At 38.8% G+C, this 15,641-nt stretch overlaps 1 protein-coding gene across 1 annotated transcript in view; it reads left to right on the forward strand.

Moving 5' to 3' along the window:
* The window catches only part of LOC132111712 (protein Daple-like), a 58,275-nt gene that overhangs the window by 18,454 nt on the left and 24,180 nt on the right, over window positions 1-15,641 (forward strand). Inside the window, exons 4-11 of the mRNA XM_059519270.1 lie at window positions 8,481-8,550; window positions 12,578-12,636; window positions 13,514-13,597; window positions 13,693-13,833; window positions 13,930-14,117; window positions 14,317-14,398; window positions 14,523-14,681; window positions 15,006-15,152. Of these exons, the coding sequence (XP_059375253.1) occupies window positions 8,481-8,550; window positions 12,578-12,636; window positions 13,514-13,597; window positions 13,693-13,833; window positions 13,930-14,117; window positions 14,317-14,398; window positions 14,523-14,681; window positions 15,006-15,152 (930 nt within the window). The remainder of the gene's footprint in view (window positions 1-8,480; window positions 8,551-12,577; window positions 12,637-13,513; window positions 13,598-13,692; window positions 13,834-13,929; window positions 14,118-14,316; window positions 14,399-14,522; window positions 14,682-15,005; window positions 15,153-15,641) is intronic.

A 15,641-nucleotide genomic window follows, 5' to 3' on the forward strand; every position in this document is an offset into this window, starting at 1 on the left:
ATGCCTGCAACAAGACAGCATAAATAATAGAGACCAACCCCTTACCCCCGGTCAAAACCTTATGAAAAGGATGTAATCCTAGTGTGCCATTCCAAGGCACCCCATAAGTGCGCATTGCTGTACGTAACTGAAGATAAAAGAAAAAGGAGGAACCGGGTAAATTAAAGATTTTCTGAACGTCTAAGAATGAGCGGAGACCTTCAGCCCCAAAAATGTCAGATAGTGTAAATACACCATTATTTGCCCAACTAGAAAAGTATATAGGGCGTCCTCCCAGCTGTAGACGAGAGTTAAAGAAAATAGGTGACTGGAGACACCAATTTGGAGATATTTTACAATATTTTTCGGCAGCATTCCAAGTGGAAATTAGCTCAGTGATAATGGACCCAAATTTAACCTTAGATTGTTTAATAGAAATTTTAGAGTAAATAAGATCTTGTAATCGGTGGGGCTTTACAATATTTTCCTCAATAGAACGCCAAGATACACAAGATGCCGTGTCAAACCAGGTGGAAAGAGGGCGCAACACAAAGGACCAATGGTATAATTGGAAGTTTGGGAGTCCTAAACCCCCAGACTTTTTTGGCCTTTGAAGGACAGAGATTTTAATTCTGGGTCTTTTACCCGCCAAAATAAATTTAGAAAGTAGTAAATACATTTTTTTCCAATAACCTTTGGGAGGTGCCAATGGAAGCATAGAACCAACAAAATTTATTCGGGAGAGAATATTCATTTTAATCACTGAAATGCGGGAATGAAAAGACAAAGTTGGAGAACTCCACTTTTGAAGACTATTTTCCACCTCGACAAGTACTTTATTGTAATTATTAGTCACTATGGCTGATACTGTAGGGAAATTTGAGATTCCTAGTTATTTAAACGTCTGAACAACTGATATGTTCATTGTGGCCACGGTGGCAGGGGCCTGTCCGGTAGAAGAATTCAGAGGCAATAATACAGATTTTTCCCAATTAATTTTATATCCTGAAACCTGACCAAAGTCCTTAAAAATATTTAAAATGTGAGGAAGACTATGAGAAACATTATGAAGGATATCATCTGCATACAAAGATATAAAATGTTTGGTATTATGTATAACAATAGGGTTATGACTAACTGACTGCCAAACTGCCTGAGCAATAGGCTTAAGAGATAAGACAAACAACAAAGGTGAGAGAGGAAAACCCTGTCGAGATCCTCTAGATATGGGAAATTGCTTAGAACAAGTGATCCCTGTCAAAACCGTTGCAGTAGGATCATTATATAAAGTTTCAATCATAGATAAAAAATTATGTCCAAAGCCCATATGATACAAAACCTGCCACAGAAAATGCCACTCAAGACGATCAAACGCCTTCTCTGCATCAAGAGACAAAATACCATTTGAAAAATCTGCGGTATTGGAAGCTTCTATTATGTGAAGAAGGCGACGGACATTATCTGAGGCAAGGCGATTCTCGATGAAACCAGTCTGATCCACGTGGATTAGAGTAGACAATTGTGGTTCCAATCGGGAAGCTAAGACTTAGTATCAGCATTTAGAATAGAAATAGGACGATAACTCGAACACTCAGAAGGTTCCTTACCCTTTTTTAAAAGTAAAGAAATAATAGCAATATTTGAATTGTTAAAAAAAGAACCCTTAGTAATTGTAGAATGAATCATCTCCAGTAAAAGAGGACCGATTTGGGGCCAAAAGGCCAGATAAAACTCGGGGGTTATACCATCAAGCCCTGGAGATTTATTCTTATTCATGCTCAATAAGGCTTTGTACTCAGAGTTATTGGAGCATCAAGTTCAAGAGCAGAATCATAAGAAAGCTTTGAAAGTTGAAGAGGGTTCGGAAAGCTTTTGCATGCCTGCTAATTATAAATTAACTCTGATGAGTATAAATTAGAATAAAATGAGCAGAAGACATCATTAACCTCATTTGGATCAGAACACAGTTTACCTGTGGAAGATTTAACAGACGTTATGTTGGCCAATTGTTCATTGGTTTTAAGTTTCAAAGCCAGTAGATGACTTGGTTGAGCACTATACAAGTAATGAAGTTGCCTTGTCCTATGAATGAAAAAGTCAGATTTGTTCCTAAGTAGTTGATTAAGGTCTTTCATCAACAAATCTCGCTCAAGAATAAGGTAAGAGGTAGCATTCAGAGACAAAGAACGCTCTAAAGTTGAAATTCTATTTTCTAAATATACGATATGCTTCCATCTTGTTTTGTTTAGATTAGAGGCAAATCCAATTGTTTTGTCCCTTATGAACCCTTTTACAGCTGACCAGAGTACCCTGGGATCATCAACAGAGGATCTATTTATCGTTAAAAAATTGGTCCAGCTGTTCTTTCATTTGCCTTAGAAAAGTTTCATTCTGCAATAAAGTACAATTGAACCGCCAACGGGCCGCTCGTTTGGGGCCTGGAGAGATTGCCAGATACAGCTCTATGGTCAGAAAGAGACATAGGAAGAAGAGCAAAATCAGAGGCTTTTCCAAATAAATGTTTAGAAATGAAAATGTAATCTATGCGGGAAAAAGTGTCGTGATGAAAAACAAGAAAACTCCTTTAGAGAGGGATTAGCAGTCCGCCAAACATCTATTACGGCACAGTCTAAAGCCCATTTTCTTAATGCAGTGGAAGCAAGACGTTGGTTTGCCCCCTCCACCACACCAGTTCTATCTAATGAATGTGACCAAACCGCATTGAAGTCACCTCCTATTATTAGACCAAAATCAGATAAATCCAGTATAAGTTTAGTCAGATAATCAAAAAAGCTCCTATCAAAAGCATTAGGGGCATAAACGGAAACAAAAGCTATTTTTTTATCATTTATTAGAGTTTTAATAAAGACAACTCTACCCTCAGAATCTTTCCCGGTGTCTTAAATTGTAAACTGAAAACTACGTTTAGCAACAATTGCTGCTACTCAGTTTTTTTTTTAATTTGAGGAAGAAGCAATGACATGATAAAATTTATTATGAAATCTGGAAACATCCCTTTCCAGAAGATGGGTTTCCTGAAAAAGAGCTATATCTATTTTCATCCTCCGCAAAAAGTCCAGAGTGCTTGTACGTTTATGAGGAATATTAAAACCCCGCCCATTCCACGACAAAAAAAGAGACACTAGTCATAAGTGTCTGAGTAGAAAAAAAATATCAAAATAGTGAACCAATAAACTACCACCTTGAATGCAAAATGAAAAGTGTAAAGTTCTATCCTTTGGGTCCTGTCCTACACAACCATTATCCCTCCATTCCAGAGTGACGACCCATCAGTTCTGACGCGTCATCCAGGAAGTAAACAAACCAGCATATAAGGAACTTAACAGAACGGTACAGTAAAGTAGATAAGTGCTCAAAACATGAGCCCTACCCCAGTCAGTTAGCAGGATTGTCCTCCTCTGGACACAGAAACTTCTCCACCTCCGATGGATCACGAAATAAATGTTGTTCTGATCCACGGATAAGTTTGATGACAGCCGGGTAGAGCAAGAACGCCTGGTATCCTTGCTGTCGGGCCTGGTGCATGACACAGGGGAAACAGGGGCGCCTCCGCTTCGATGTGTGGTCACTGTAGTCCGCTGTGAACCGAATGGTGAGCCCATCGACTTCAATTGGATTTTGCCTGGCTTCTTTGAGGATGCAATCTCTGTCTATATACCGGAGAAATTTCATGATCAAAACTCTAGGAGCCGAAGTGGGTTGGCGCAGGTTACCCACGCGATGAGCCCGCATTAGCTCCAGAGGATTGGCGGCGAGTCTCGGGAACCATTTCGGGATGTTAGCACTCCGGTAGGCCAAGGCATTGCCCTTTTCTGCTCCTCCTTTTAAGAACATCAGCCGTAGGTTGTCCCTTCTGCTTCTGTCCTCCAGATCTGCCAGTTTGGACTGTATCTGGTCCAGAGAATCGCATTGTATTGCAGCTGTAATCTCCGCTTTCTTTATGCGCTCCTGAAGTTTAACGGAGATGATGCGTTTTGTCAATCTCCTCAGTGTGTTTGTTCAGAGTCACTTGCATATTATCAAGCTGAGTCTCTATGCGATCAAATCTTTTGTTGGCATACTTCTCAGCTTTATTGAAAAATGTTTCATAAGAACAGCTTCAAGAGAGGCCATTGTGAGGCTTTCAGATTCCTCCTCTTCATCCTCATACACAGGTTTTTTTAAAGCGTCTCTAGATTTGCTATTGTTTCGACCTTGTCTTGACATAGCATAAAGCACAAGTTTTAGGTTTTCAATTGATGAAAGTTTAGGAAGAAATTCAAAAGCCTAACAGTGAACAAGTTTGCATCAAACAATTTGGAGGGAGAGGAGCTGAAGTTCTAGTCTGCCATCTTGTCTGCCATCTTGAAAAGGCTGACCCCTCTCATTATCTTCTTATATTTGTCTATTTCTCTTTCTCCTCTTGGGCCGAGTACTTTCAAGAAGTGCACTAAATGTCAAATATTTTTGATAATTACTGTAAAATATTGTGTTTTTCAATGAAGTTTCTTATGCTCAGCTAGACAACCTTTATTTTATTAATCAAATACAGGGAAAAAAACTATATTTTGACATATTATAATTTAAAAACTATTTTTAATACATTTTAGCAGCTATTACTTCCATCTTCAGTGCCACCTTCAGAAATCATTCTAATATGCAGATTTTCTGCTCAAGAAACATTTCTTAGAATATACTTTAGAACAGCATTTATTTGAAATGGAACACTGTAAAATGTCACACATAACATGACTGCATTTGCAATGCAAATTTGACATTTTAAGCAGAACGTAATGTAGGGTGGGACTTGGTTTTATCAATCAGGATATGATTAGATGGAATCATCTTAGGTCATGATATAATTGGTTAATATTATTGTTTCCAGTCCATACAGCTTTGGTTATGTGAGCAGAAATGTGTGAAAAGTTACATTTTGTTAACTAATAATTATTTTTATTTTTCTGTAAATTAACATGCGCTGATGAAACATGGACAATAAGAGCAGGAACGTTTATGAAGAAAGTAAATACGGTTAATGTAGTTTTTATTAAATATCAGTTTAGACTGATTAGTGTCAAAAGAGTTCTGAATGCCAACTCACACTCCAAGTGTATAGATAATGATCGTGAGTTGACAGCACTGGCCTGTAATCATGAACCCAGCAGGGTTTGGGCAGATACCAGTGTGGACCTCCGTGAAAACAGCCCCAGAGCCAAAGGTCTCCTGTCCTAATTTACTGTTCAGGCATTGTTCCAAGCAGCAACAGAGGAAATGAACTCAGGAATGTTTTATGAAACTTTCCAATTATTCTGTCCAGTTGCACAATGGCTTCATGAAGACATATGCCAAACCACCCTTTTTTGTGGATGTTCCCGTAGCGTAACAAAGTATGAAGGTGCTGAGGTTATCTTTCCTGTCATGATTTTACAGTGGAAAATGCCATTTGAATACTAAGTGAAGTTGGATGGACAAAACCAACACTCCAATATTTCCTCAGTGTGAAATCATAATTGTCTCTATTTGCTTTTGAGTTTCCTAGATTTTATGTAATTTTTTTGTTCCTTTAATAGTCCTTTTATTTTAAAAGGGCTTTAGAGAGAATATGTGAGGTTAGTCTTTTAACAAACATGTTGTGATATGGATACATGTCCATCAATAACTTACTTCAGGCAAGTCATTTTCAGTAATGGTGCAATTGCAGGTACAGGCCTGTGTTGTCTTGTTATTATCTGCTATCTGGTGATATTACATTTACAGTTCTTCTCTGTTTTGTTGTGTGTATTTGCAGTAGTTTCTACAGTTGTAATGTATCTGACATGGTATCTCTGTCAGACAAGAAGTGTTAACTGATCCTTCATAGTTTTTTTCGTCCTCAGCTGTTAGTTGAAACTAGATACTAACGCTGGCACGAAAGCCTCCTCGTCTTGCGTATGACTCAAATCTAGTAATCAGCCTGCTTGAATTTAGCAGCGCAGAAATGATCAGGTTAACTGGTAAATAAAGAATGAGGTGTTCATGGAGAGATGCTTAACGTGACTCAACTTTACGCACCCCATCGCAGTGCAGCTGTCGAATCAAACACCGTAAAGAGCATTTTTTTTTCATCTCAGGTTGAAACGTGCTCTTGTTTGTAATTATACACACCAGACTGGCTGTCAGTCAGAAACACTTAAGTTTCATGCCAGAGTGCTTAGCTTATTCCATTGTGCATAGTTATCGCAGAAGTGGTCTTACATCAGTGGTCCTGAAAATACAGGAATGACAAGACTACTCAAGTGGATTTTAAGGGTTTTCTTGCATTTAGGGAAAATACATTTTTTTTTTTTTACATGCATGTTGATATGCAGTGACCATATTACCTGATGTAAAGGCGATATATAAATGCATTGCAATACAATAGACTTGTACTAGAGTGAATTTCTGAAAAGAGTAGTTCACCAAAAAAAGAAAACTCACACTTACGCTGTTACAAAGCCGTGTGACTTTGTTTCATTTGTGGACAGAAAAGTTTTGCAGAATGTTGATGCTGCTCTTTTCCAAACAATGTTAGTCTATTGTCTCCATGGCTCTCAAACTCTTCAAAGGGCAAAGCAGACACCAAACTGTAAAAAATAGTCCATACATCTACTGACGTGTCACATTTGAACCTGTGGTTCAGTGTACTGTTGCTCCGCAGGCAAAACAATAATAATTTCACGTTGATTTAATAATCTGAATTTTGATCTGGAGTTTCATGTGAGGGCACTGTATTTCCACATGTAGATTTTGCATCGGTTAGGGTTTGTATCAGTTGATATTGTGTATGCTATATTTATTGGCCAGTATTTCACATGTATTTGTATTGTACATGATCATATCTCATATTTAATGTTTTTTAGATTACATTCGCCATCACCTATCATCTTAATCTCAAAAAGTTAATAGTTCATATTAATTGTAATATAATATTCACATATTAACACTAATAATTTAATATTGCTAGTGACATCAGGAATAGAATGGAATTTAAGTCATTATTCTCTGAAAATTCCTCCATCATAGCTACAATTACCATGAAGCATTTAAATGAAAACGCCTTGTACCAGTTATGATGTCTATAATGACAAAATCGATTAGTTCTCGTCTCATAACAATTCAAAGTTTTTTTCAGCCAATTAACGGGTTTATCACTAGAAAACATTCAAATTGATGCATTGAAAGTCCTTTGGCTACATGCTCTGTATACTAATGGACAAAGAAGAAGATAAAGTAGAGTTTTTGGCTCGTTATACTTCTGAAGTATTCTCAGTGTTTGTGAATGAGCATGTTTGAGAAGGACAGCAGTAAAGAAAGGAATGCTCGCAGGCCTCAGTTTTGACAAAGACAGTGTGGTCTGGCTCAGCTGGGCCGGCTCTATTCTACTGGATGAGGCTCGCATCTCAGGGTCTCTACACACAAAGACCTCCCCTGGGAGTCACTCTTCTGAGATGGAGTTGTCAGCAGGGGGTCCGGGCCTGATGATGTCAAATAGGATAGCACACTTTCTAATTAGCTGTGTAGCCATGCACTTGGGTGAGAGTGTGTGTCCATTTGCTTACAGCATGCCTTCGGTTTGTTGAAGCTGGGGATGTGCAGAACTACATATTTTGACTGCCTGTATAATCAGGCTGGTTTATGCAAGATGTGTTTTTTCCATTCAGAAACAGCCAGATGAGCCACAATGGAATGGAAAGAAAAATAGACTCTGCATGTGTTTTTAAAACTTGGAATGTTTTTTGTGATAGTGGGATAGTAGTATTTTTTAAAAAATATACAAGTAATGTAATGTGTAAAATAAAATGTAATGTTTAATGTGAAGAAAAAAGTCTATATATACATGTATGGATTCCCCTCATGATCTGTGGGAAAGCATAGTTGAGCTTTCAGAAATGATTCTGAAAATAGTTTCTTGTCAGTTGCACAAAAACAATAAATCAGGTATGTCATTCTGTCACTGATTTCAGTGCTCTTATCTAAGTGTGTTTTGGAATGAAGGGTTTGGTCAATTGGATCTGTTTGGTCTTGTTCTTTGTGTACTTTTCGCTGAACTTAGTTACCCTGGAGGCCATTGTGCCTGAAGTCAAGTTCACTCTAGACATTTATGCCCTCAGGTCTGGATGACGCTTTTTTCTGATGAGGTTTTTTTTTTAATATATTGTCTAGCTCATATTTTGCCCGTATGATGGAATTTGATGTTCCCCACCCAAAACATGCCTCGTCTGGGGCTGCTAATGTTTCCCATTTCCAGTTTGATTTCCTGCCTGTCTGTTGTAACTAGGAGTTTTCTGTTCCCACGTTACCCGTGACCATGTTTTAGTTCCTCGCCCCAAATATTGACACCTGTCCATCTCTCAGGCTGGCTGCCATCTTGAACCTCACCTACTTCGCCCCTCACTGTTGTCCTTTGACATAGGCCGAATGTTTAAGGTGCCATCACAGTGTTCTACCTGTTTACAACGAGCATGTTTTCTTTTTTCTCTCAGGAGCATCTTCAGCAGCTCATCCTCATGAACCTGCCCAATGTGCTGGCCATCGCCAAGGACCCATTATCAGGTATCGCCCATTCATAATACTATAAATAAGCCACTCAATCATTCTACTAAACCGGTGTCTTTCCAGTATTTTAAGTGAATTTTTTTTTTCAATTCTATCAGACATATGTGTTAATAAAATGCACTGGGCCATCTCAAAATAATTGAAAAAGAACAATATAGTAAACGTTGGCATCAGCTATTCATTAATTCATTTTATTGCTCATTTTTTACACACATGTATGTACACTCATTCTGTAGATTCACCCCACTATCAGCATACTTTTAGTTTCTTTTTATCTTGATCAGTTGCTGTATCCTCACTATATTCACTATAGATTACATACTACTACTATGTTTAACTGTGGCCCAAAGCAAAATGGACACCCTAATGAACAAACCTCCTCATTCATCACCTCAAGCACACACACACACACACACACACACACACACACACACACACACACACACACACACACACACACACACACACACACACACACACACACACACACAATCCAGCCTTCATAAACACCCTCTCACCTTCTGTTATATGGTGTGTGGACAGGGTTCAGTCTCTCTGGGGAAGGAAATGTGTGTTGTGGACCTTGCAATGGCAGGAGGAAGCTTTTTAAGACCAAACCCAGGCCTGTGCACTGACTTTGGATCCTGCTGTTGACAGTAGAGAACAGTTATGTAGGAAATAACAGCTTTATAATAAGATATGTCAAATTCATATAAACATGTACAATGAAATGAGATGTAGAATTTTTTTGGGGATTTATCAGAAAACAAAAAATATATATAGCTGATTAATCTCAGAATGGCCAGTTGTTAGTAGTTCAGGTATCACTACTTTAATGGTTTAAAATGTGACTGAGTTATACAAAACTTCTGTTTTCATTGTAAGGTTGCATTTAAATTACTTTCATATTAGGTGACCCTGACACATGATCACTTCTGCACGTCTGCTGTTCTACTCCAAAATACACATTGACAACAGACACGCAAAACAGACCTTTATTATACAACCCGAATTCCGGAAAAGTTGGGACATTTTTTAAATTTGAATAAAATGAAAACTAAAAGACTTTCAAATCACATGAGCCAATATTTTATTCACAATAGAACATAGATAACATAGCAAATGTTTAAACTGAGAAAGTTTACAATTTTATGCACAAAATGAGCTCATTTCAATTTTGATTTCTGCTACAGGTCTCAAAATAGTTGGGACGGGGCATGTTTACCATGGTGTAGCATCTCCTTTTCTTTTCAAAACAGTTTGAAGACGTCTGGGCATTGAGGCTATGAGTTGCTGGAGTTTTGCTGTTGGAATTTGGTCCCATTCTTGCCTTATATAGATTTCCAGCTGCTGAAGAGTTCGTGGTCGTCTTTGACGTATTTTTCGTTTAATGATGCGCCAAATGTTCTCTATAGGTGAAAGATCTGGACTGCAGGCAGGCCAGGTTAGCACCCGGACTCTTCTACGACGAAACCATGCTGTTGTTATAGCTGCAGTATGTGGTTTTGCATTGTCCTGCTGAAATAAACAAGGCCTTCCCTGAAATAGACGTTGTTTGGAGGGAAGCATATGTTGCTCTAAAACCTTTATATACCTTTCAGCATTCACAGAGCCTTCCAAAACATGCAAGCTGCCCATACCGTATGCACTTATGCACCCCCATACCATCAGAGATGCTGGCTTTTGAACTGAACGCTGATAACATGCTGGAAGGTCTCCCTCCTCTTTAGCCCGGAGGACACGGCGTCCGTGATTTCCAACAAGAATGTCAAATTTGGACTCGTCTGACCATAAAACACTATTCCATTTTGAAATGGTCCATTTTAAATGAGCCTTGGCCCACAGGACACGACGGCGCTTCTGGACCATGTTCACATATGGCTTCCTTTTTGCATGATAGAGCTTTAGTTGGCATCTGCTGATGGCACGGCGGATTGTGTTTACCGACAGTGGTTTCTGAAAGTATTCCTGGGCCCATTTAGTAATGTCATTGACACAATCATGCCGATGAGTGATGCAGTGTCGTCTGAGAGCCTGAAGACCACGGGCATCCAATAAAGGTCTCCGGCCTTGTCCCTTACGCACAGAGATTTCTCCAGTTTCTCTGAATCTTTTGATGATGTTATGCCCTGTAGATGATGAGATTTGCAAAGCCTTTGCAATTTGACGTTGAGGAACATTGTTTTTAAAGTTTTCCACAATTTTTTTTACGCAGTCTTTCACAGATTGGAGAGCCTCTGCCCATCTTTACTTCTGAGAGACTCTGCTTCTCTAAGACAAAGCTTTTATAGCTAATCATGTTACAGACCTGATATCAATTAACTTAATTAATCACTAGATGTTCTCCCAGCTGAATCTTTTCAAAACTGCTTGCTTTTTAGCCATTTGTTGCCCCCGTGCCAACTTTTTTGAGACCTGTAGCAGGCATTAAATTTTAAATGAGCTAATTAAGTGGATAAAAGTGTAAAATTTCTCAGTTTAAACATTTGCTACGTTATCTATGTTCTATTGTGAATAAAATATTGGCTCATGTGATTTGAAGTTCCTTTAGTTTTCATTTTATTAAAATTTAAAAAACGTCCCAACTTTTCCGGAATTCGGGTTGTATTGAGATGTGATTGTGATCTTCAGGTTGACCTTTATGAGTGTGCATAGACAAGATTTCCTTCTCTGCTCATTGTTGCTGCCTACTGGATACGTACATAATGGTTTTGCATATACAAAAATAGCCTGGCCCTTATCATAGCCATGGTGTCATGTTTGTGATTCTTTGTTTCTCCTGGGTGCTGTTATAGTGTACGTCTGCACATATTGGTTCAGTGGGCTACTTTTAACCAATTCTGGTCATGAAATAATGTAAGGAAGTAATGTTGTCAGGAAAAACTGATTGTATGATAAATATATATATTCCCCTCACAGAAGTAAGATTTTATAGAGGTTTTGTGTGTGCTGCTGGTGAATGTGTTTCTTATCTTGTGTTACCTGTGCTCTCTGATGTTTGTGTTTTTACATTAAGCTTCACTTGTAATGGACAATAGTCTTTTCCCCATGGCTCCTCCTCTGCTGTGTGTGTAAAGGGGGTACGCTGTAGGGTGGGGTGACGATGCTATGGCGACGGCACCCCTTCACCCAATCCATTCTCTCCAGAGTATTTGTTACTCTGCCAGACACAAACACACTCACCAGCGCACAGACACACGCTTCAAAATAGTTATTAAAAATAACTTTCTCTCAAAGGGTTTGTGTAATTGTTAAAGAGTTAGTGTGTTTTGTAACATTTTAAGACTGCATGTGAATGATTGTTTTTTTATTTAATGGTTGAAGAAAGAGAATTTTTTTCTCAAATCCTCTTTTCAAGGTTTATGGCTCAGGAGAAATGTAATATTTTGTTAATAATCAAACTGTTAGAGCGAGTTGTTTTGACATTGAGCAACAGTGATGGCATTGACCCTTTAGCTGTGAGGATTGACTAAAAGCATACTTCTCTTATACAAGAGAAATAAAACAATCAGTGTTATTTTAGTATTATCTATGTAGTATTATAGTATTTATTAATATTTTGAAATCGATTTTATTTTTATATTCTGTGTTCTCATTTTAATTTTGCTTGAGTAATTTTGGTATATACGTTTGACATTCTTATTAGTTTTTTTTATATTTATGTTTTGCTTTATTTTTTTATTTCAGTTTTAGTAATTTAAACACTTAAAATGTATTATAAAATATTGTTTTAATATATTATTTTAGTTGCCAAGGCAACATTTTATTTATTTATTTTTTATTTGCTTTATTTTTAGCTAACAACACTGAAATCAGTACTTGATACAGTAGAATGTGGCACTATAAAAAAATGTAATAAAAAAATTCAAAATCCCTATGGCATAACTTGCAGTATCTGCTAAAGTTTTTGTATAAACGTCCTCTTTTTTGGTTAAAACGAAGGCTTATTTCTGTCATTTCTGTTGTTTTATTTATAGCATCTTACTTTCAGTTCTTGTGATTTCTAACCGTTTGATTCCCTCAGGTAAAAGCATGGAGGAGGTGAAGAGACTGCTGTTGCTGATACTGGGCTGTGCTGTTCAGGTAAACATAATGAACTAGCAGAGATCCCCAGCCCACATTTAAAGACCAGCGCCAGGAAATCATATCCACATCACCATGCCCGGGCATGCCCCTGCTTTTCCAAAGAAAAAAGAACACACGTTCATTATGCTACAAAATAAAGCATTCATCCAGATATGTCCCAGAGAAGCCAGCACAGATTATTGGGTTAGATATGCTAAGATGTTTTTATGTCTACTCCTTTTCCTGAGGATTGAGGATCTCGAGTGTCTGTTCTGTGCAGGCTGGTACTTTCACACTTTTAGCCCCGTCTCTAGCTGGTTTTTCTTGTTCTGTGAATGGAGAATAAACAGCTCACATTGATTTAGAGCATTAAGCTTCCCAGCGTAACATTTGCCTGCTGATTTGCTTTCTGTTCAGAGTCTCTTCGAGCTTGTCTAATCCTGCATTCCAGTCACGAGGCACACAACTCAGTCTTTATCCTGTTTGAAAGTATCTCCTGCATTCTTTTATTCAAAGAAGGGCTCCATCTCTGACTTAATTCCCACTCTTTCCTCTGTACCAGCAGATTATTTGACTAATCGCCATCAAAGCGTACTAATGAATTCTTAGGCAATGCTGATTTCATAAAAATATGTGATATGGAATTGTACAGCATCTGTGGTAGTCTTAAACTGTAACTCTCCTTTGCTTATTTCCCTCCTCCCTTTCCCTTCCCTTTTTATAATTCATCTCTTTTTCCTATTACCTTACAATTTCCCATTTCCTCTCCCCTTCTGCTTTCTCTTCCCTTTTCTCTTCCTTCGCCTTTCCCCTGTGCCATCCTCTTCTCGTCTCTTTTCCCTTCTCTATCCTTCCCTTCCATTTTTTTCCTCATTCTCTTCATTTTTCCCAACAGTGTGATCGTAAAGAAGAAATGATTGAGAAGATCAAGCTGCTTGACATTGAAACACAAGCTGCCATCGTGACACATATTCAAGAAGTGAGCTTCCCTGATTTCAGCCAAATAACTTCTTAAGTATATCATATATGTATATAGAACATGTATTGGAAGTGCAAAATCCCTCTTGATTACAGGTAACTCACAACCAGGAGAATGTCTTGGACCTGCAGTGGATGGAGGTCAGGGAGATCCCTGCTGAGCAGTTGGACCCTCTGTCTCGAACCATGGCCTTTCACCTACGCAAACTCATAGACGAGCGAGATGAGTCTGCTGAGGTATGCTGATCTTAACAGCAGCAATGACAATCAACTATTTACAAGGAACTTCCTCATGACTGATTAGATGCTGATAGATCTGGTTTGTGTCTTTAGCTGATCATAGAGCTGACCCAGGAGAAGGACTATCTTCAGACCCAGCAGCCTCCTAGTCTCTTGGGCTTTCCTAGGCCTGAGCACATGTCCATGTACCCTGTCACCCTACTTTCTAAAGAAGATCGACAACATTTAACTGTGGAGCTGGCAGACACAAAGGCCAAACTGCGGCGATCACGCCAAGAATTGTAAGTGTGTACAGTTAACACTTTTTGTTTTGCCTTGTTTCAACCTTCACTGACAGCCTCAGCACTGTTAAAATCCCAGACTTATCAACCAAACAGAAAAACTTATCAGTGATCATTAAATATCCTAAATATCGACCTTTGCAATTTATTGGTAGTCTAGTAGTGGAGCGTATCAGTATTGTGTATGTACTCTCTACAGAGAAGAGAAGGCTGAGCAGTTGATCGATGCCAAGAATGAGATTGAGCGTCTGGATGCAGAGATTCAGAAACTCAGGCAGGAGGTATAACTTCAAAAACCTTTGTTTTCTTAAATTCACACTTCACACATTCGACTGAAACTGGGAAACACTTTACTCTAGCTTAAGTGAACTTGAACTCTCATCGGTTGTGTTTGTGTGCGAGTAGAACATGCAGGTGCTGGCAGAGGCACGTTCGGTGCGGGCGTACCGTGATGAGGTGGATGCTCTGAGGGAACGTGCTGGAAAAGTGGATCGCCTGGAAACTGAACTGGCTCGCTGCAAAGAGAAGCTAAACGATATCCATTTCTACAAGACGCGCATTGAGGTAACCACGCACCAACCTATGTTACATTTCATTTTCATTTTAAGAATGCCAGCATTCAGCATTGTATAAAAAACTGATCTGGACATCTTTGTCATTACCTGGAAAAAATAGAAGGGTAGGAACTGGTTTCTTTGGCATGTGACTGATGAACAGCTGCCTGCTGAGGGCCCCCGTTGCTTGTAATTCTCAGATATAATGCCTCTGAGCTGTCACTGACAGCCCCCTGACTCTCTCAGTCTGCTGTCGTCATCCTCTCTATCCCTTTTGGTCTTTTCTTTTTGCCCATCACTTCATTTTTCTCTCTTGCCTCTCTTTTGTGCACAGGAGCTAAGAGAGGACAATATAACTCTGCTGGAGACAAAGTCCATGCTGGAGGAGCAGCTTTCTGGGGCCAGGGGGCGCTGTGACAAATTACACGAACTGGAGAAGGAGAACCTCCAGCTGCGCTCCAAATTGCATGATATGGAAATTGTAAGTGTTATGGGAAATTGTTTTGGTGGTGTGTATATGCATCTGTGTTGAGAATCTTTATGTACCTTACAATTAGAATTGGTTTCGATTCACAATGTGATTATAAACGAATTATTGGTTCATCTTATTGTTTTGTAACGTAGGGGCAATAAAACATCCTGTAGACCTAGTTGACTAATTTCCAAAGTATGCAGAAGTTTTGATACTTGAGGGTTCTCTGGATTTGTCCACAAGAATGCCATTGTTCCTTCAACTCTGTGTGGAAACATGCTGTAATGATAAAAACTTCCTAATCATCGGGAAGAAGGAGGCGGGAACCGGCGGACAATCAAATAATATTTTAATTACAAAATAAACACAAAACAGCGCACCAGCCCCTCACGGACGACTGGTGCACTCAAATAAAAATTAAACACAACTAAAAGCCCAGGCCTGGTCCTCTCTCGTCCTTCACTGTCGTCGCTCCAGTTTTATATCCTTCCATCTCCT

The sequence above is a fragment of the Carassius carassius genome, chromosome 31 (assembly GCF_963082965.1).
Source record: "Carassius carassius chromosome 31, fCarCar2.1, whole genome shotgun sequence".
NCBI classification, from domain to species: domain Eukaryota; kingdom Metazoa; phylum Chordata; class Actinopteri; order Cypriniformes; family Cyprinidae; genus Carassius; species Carassius carassius.